The sequence below is a fragment of the Zingiber officinale genome, chromosome 6A (genome assembly GCF_018446385.1).
Source record: "Zingiber officinale cultivar Zhangliang chromosome 6A, Zo_v1.1, whole genome shotgun sequence".
Lineage (NCBI taxonomy): Eukaryota > Viridiplantae > Streptophyta > Magnoliopsida > Zingiberales > Zingiberaceae > Zingiber > Zingiber officinale.
Genome location: NC_055997.1, coordinates 19,311,754 through 19,315,717, shown reverse-complemented (window position 1 = coordinate 19,315,717; position 3,964 = coordinate 19,311,754). Strand labels below are relative to the sequence as shown.

Below are 3,964 nucleotides of genomic sequence, written 5' to 3'. Positions count from 1 at the left end.
TCCGTTCAACTATTAACCAACGACTTCCACTTGGATCTTGCCATGACCTCCACTATTTGCTCTAGTGGCTAGCGCATGAGGTGTTGTCACCATGAAGTCTGGGGTTCAAATCTCAGTAAAGTCGAGGTAAATGTCTCTCTTATATGTTAGTCATTATTTCAAAGGTTAGTAACCGTCCATGATTTACCTCCTCTGTATTGACCCTGAGACAAATTAATAAAGGCGCCGGGGATAGCGTATTTAACACCCTTCTTCGTGGAAGGTTTATGAAGCACTCAAGTAGGTATAATCAACCCAACTTAAAAAAAAAATCATTTTTAGGTATTTATTCCATTTTTTTGTCAAGGGCTGATTTTGTATATTGAGAAGTTGAGAAACTTATATGCAATCTGATAAAGATATACAAATATAAATAAAAAGTTTATTTGTAGATTTCACCTCCAAATCGTCGTATCGTAGCCGTCGACGTCGCTGGTAAAGATCGGGTTTCTGTTACAGGAGTATCTCAATGCCGTCGCCTTTCTTTCCTTCTTCCGCACCGTTGAAATCGGATAACTCTCTACTTCGCTGCACCTTTCTGCTTCCGCTTTATCCTAAACCCTAATCCTTTCTCCTCTCGTCTTCTATCCTTCGCGCGCTTATTCTGGAGGAATGGCTGCAATCTCTTCGTTCTTGGCTCCTAATTTCTACCAGAATCGTATCGACTGCGGCCGAAGCGCCAATGCATCAGCTTGGGTGGCAGCCGGAGCTTCTCCAGAGAGATACCGAGCGTTTCCGGCCTACTCTTCTAGTTCCTTGCCTATTCTCCGGAGGATTGCGTTCAGGGTGTCGGTAGTAGCGGTGGAGGCCTCCGCGGCGGCTGAGCCGGAAGCTGCGCGTAGGCTCTATGTGGGAAACATACCGAGAACCGTGACAAATGAGGAGCTAGAGAATATATTTGGCGAGCATGGATCCGTGGAGAAGACCGAGGTAACATCAACAGACATTATTATTCCCTTGGACTCGTTTTCTGGTTCCAAAACTGGAACTTGAGAGCTTAACTTGCATGAGATGCAATACATTTTCTGTATCGGAAGGGATTTTTTTGCTGATTCTAGGATGAACATTTCTAATTCTGGAACCTTTTCGTTATCAACTTGATCCATCAAGTTTTCCTTTGTAAAGCTTGTTTTGTTTGGGCGGTAGATTCCTCCTATTCACATCACGATGGACGTTAGAATTGTGTTTGTAACATCTACGGAGGGAAGTCATGAATCAGAAATGCTTTTGCTAATCTTGTTTATATATCCATCCCATCATCTATGAGAGATTCTGAACTATTAAATTACCAAATCTCTCGTTATTTTCTTAACACTCTAGTCTCCAACAAGTCCTCTGCCTAGGTAGTACTCTGATATCGTTTTCTTTTGCAGGTTATGTATGATAAATACTCTGGTAGGAGTCGGCGCTTTGCATTTGTGACAATGAATTCAGTAGAGGGCGCAAATGTTGTGATTGAAAAGCTCAATGACACTGTAAGTTGGGAGGTTCCTTAACTTTTCTTGCCTTTTTGACTACTTGATAACTAGCTCTGGAAGATTCGAGTCGAAGTTTACAATAAGTAACATGGCATGCCAACATAGTTTTGTTAAATGCAATCTTCCATCAGGAAATTGGAGGTCGGAAAATCAAAGTAAATGTGACAGAAAAACCACTTGCTGCTCCTGATTTATCTCTTATCCAAGGTGATGAGTCAGCATTTATAGACAGCCCGCACAAGGTTTATGTTGGCAATCTTGCAAAGTCAGTTACCAGTGATGTACTCACCAAATTCTTTTCTGAGAAGGGAAATGTTCTCAGTGCAAAAGTATCTCGAGTTCCAGGAACTTCAAAATCTAGTGGCTTTGGCTTCGTGTCATTTTCGTCGGAGGAGGATGTGGAAGCTGCTATTGCATCATGCAATAATGCTGTGAGTTATCCTGTGTCTTGCTTCTTCTTCAGTGTATATCTCAAAGCTTTGCTGTTAATCATTGTGGTACCTACCATATGCTCATCATTTTGTGCCGTTAAAAGAACAAGTGTTATTTGTTGCATTTCCCTGTTATTAATTCATCTACAAGGACCCATGTTGAGTTATATGCATTATTTATCTTCTACAACGTTATTTGTTGCATTTCCCTGTTATTAAATAAAAAGGGATCTTCCCTGTTTATTTAACTCTCGACCTTTGGCTGGAACCCCTCTAGATCTAGCTCACTTACCAATCAAGCAATTGTTGGTAGCTTTATGCACTATTTGTGGTATTAGGTATGGCATCAAACTGTCTGTCTTCTTTCATTTGCACAAGAGAGCAATACCATTTTTCACTTTTCAGAGTTTAGTAGCTTTCAAGAGGCTGAGAACCCTTGCTCATATAAGCATTGTGAATGACTCCTGGATTAAGTGTGGTTGCCTTTAGTATTTTGGAGGTATTTTGAACAGAGACATTCGTGTTGCTACCACTTGAGTACAAATGCAGCAATCAGCTAGCTGCTTGCTAGTTAATCTTATTTTACCTTATTGGTTTCTGTCAGAATTCACTTGGAGCTCTGTAAGATAATAAAATCCATAACACTATCTCACATCGCCAATTATTTTCTGTTGATTCTTTTCTGAGGACAATCCGATGTGGCTATTGCTCATAGTAATACATATATTTCAGGTGTTGGAAGGGCAGAAGATTCGCGTCAACAGAGCAACATGACGATCGAAGTTGCCCGTGCATTATGGATCACTGATAACATTATATGTTTCTTGCAACATGAGAGAAACCAGTCTCATTCGTATGTTTCTGAAACTATTGTAAGTTTGTAGATCAATTTATTTGACATATATGATTATCTTGTCTGAAAGCTGTGGAAATGCCGCGCTGAGAAAGGCGGTACTACTGTTGACTTGGAGAAGACTTCACTAGGGAGAGACGATGGCACCTGGTGCTCCTTTCAGCTCCTTTCTGCGCACACCTGAAAGAGTCAACAGAATGTTAAGGTAAAAACCAGAAAAGGAGTCCCTGACGTAGACCTTCCGACGCTCAAGTCAATAAATGACTGAACGAAAAGTGCAGAAGAACTATAGTAAAATTGAGTGAGCTTAGTAAAGAGTAATATTGTGTAGTAGTCTATAAAAACTACCTCCCAACGGAGAGAACTCTCTTTTTATATCACCTTCCATAACTTCGTAATAATGAGGTGATAAGGGATATTAGGTATCAAAGATGTCGGATAATGAAAGGTGTACAGTCTAGAATTTGTACAGTTATCTTCCGAGGAATCTTCTATTACACGTATATAAATAGTCTCATGTAATCTCCGTAATAATGATAGAAATTGTATAGTCATCTTCGTAAAAAGATTTCATTGAATGCATATGCTATAACAAAATAATATTCTCGGACAAATGATTGTTAATTCTTTGACAGGCGGTTGTGATTCCCTGAAACTATTGTCCCCTGAATATATCTCGGCTAGACCTTTAGCTGACCGGATGTATATTATGCCGGCAGATCAATAATTAAGGTACTGAGTCTCATAAGACCGTTCCGCCATTGGGTCGCTCGGTTATATACCATGTGATACTGGGGATCTAATGAAGTAACACGGAGCAAAGCCCCATAGGCTTGGTTGATTATATGATCGATTGGTCGTATGTTGGGTTAGTTGCCTCTGATGTGGAACTGAATCCCGAAAGATTCGATCGGTACATTTATCCAGTTGGATTTGTGATGAAAATTGCTTAGCATCTGGTCTTGCGTATATATAGGAGACGAGAATGTTATGTTGTTTTAACCTGACTGGCATTATGATCGACTGGTTATATGAAAGAGGTCTGGCACATTATGGGTGAATTAAGACCCATAGTTTTGACTGGCTATATACTGAGTTATACTGTAGTGGTGGAAAGTTGTCTCGTATGCCTGTCTGGCCCTAGGCCCATTCAGGTTTAATTC

At 40.3% G+C, this 3,964-nt stretch overlaps 1 protein-coding gene across 2 annotated transcripts; it reads left to right on the top strand.

Moving 5' to 3' along the window:
* The first annotated feature begins 545 nt into the window (after window positions 1-545).
* On the top strand, window positions 546-3,294 carry LOC121996024 (30S ribosomal protein 2, chloroplastic-like). Of its 2 annotated transcripts, XR_006115956.1 has the most exons (5): window positions 546-969; window positions 1,413-1,514; window positions 1,649-1,948; window positions 2,681-2,801; window positions 2,872-3,294. XR_006115956.1 is itself a non-coding variant. In XM_042549827.1 (4 exons), exons 1-4 carry the CDS (start codon window positions 652-654, stop codon window positions 2,720-2,722), a joined length of 762 nt encoding a protein of 253 aa, XP_042405761.1. In that variant the 5' UTR covers window positions 546-651; the 3' UTR covers window positions 2,723-2,870. The 2 variants fall into 2 exon arrangements, 1 of the variants encoding a protein (XP_042405761.1); XM_042549827.1 differs by lacking the exon at window positions 2,872-3,294 and having other exon boundaries at window positions 2,681-2,870.
* Window positions 3,295-3,964: the final 670 nt, after the last annotated feature.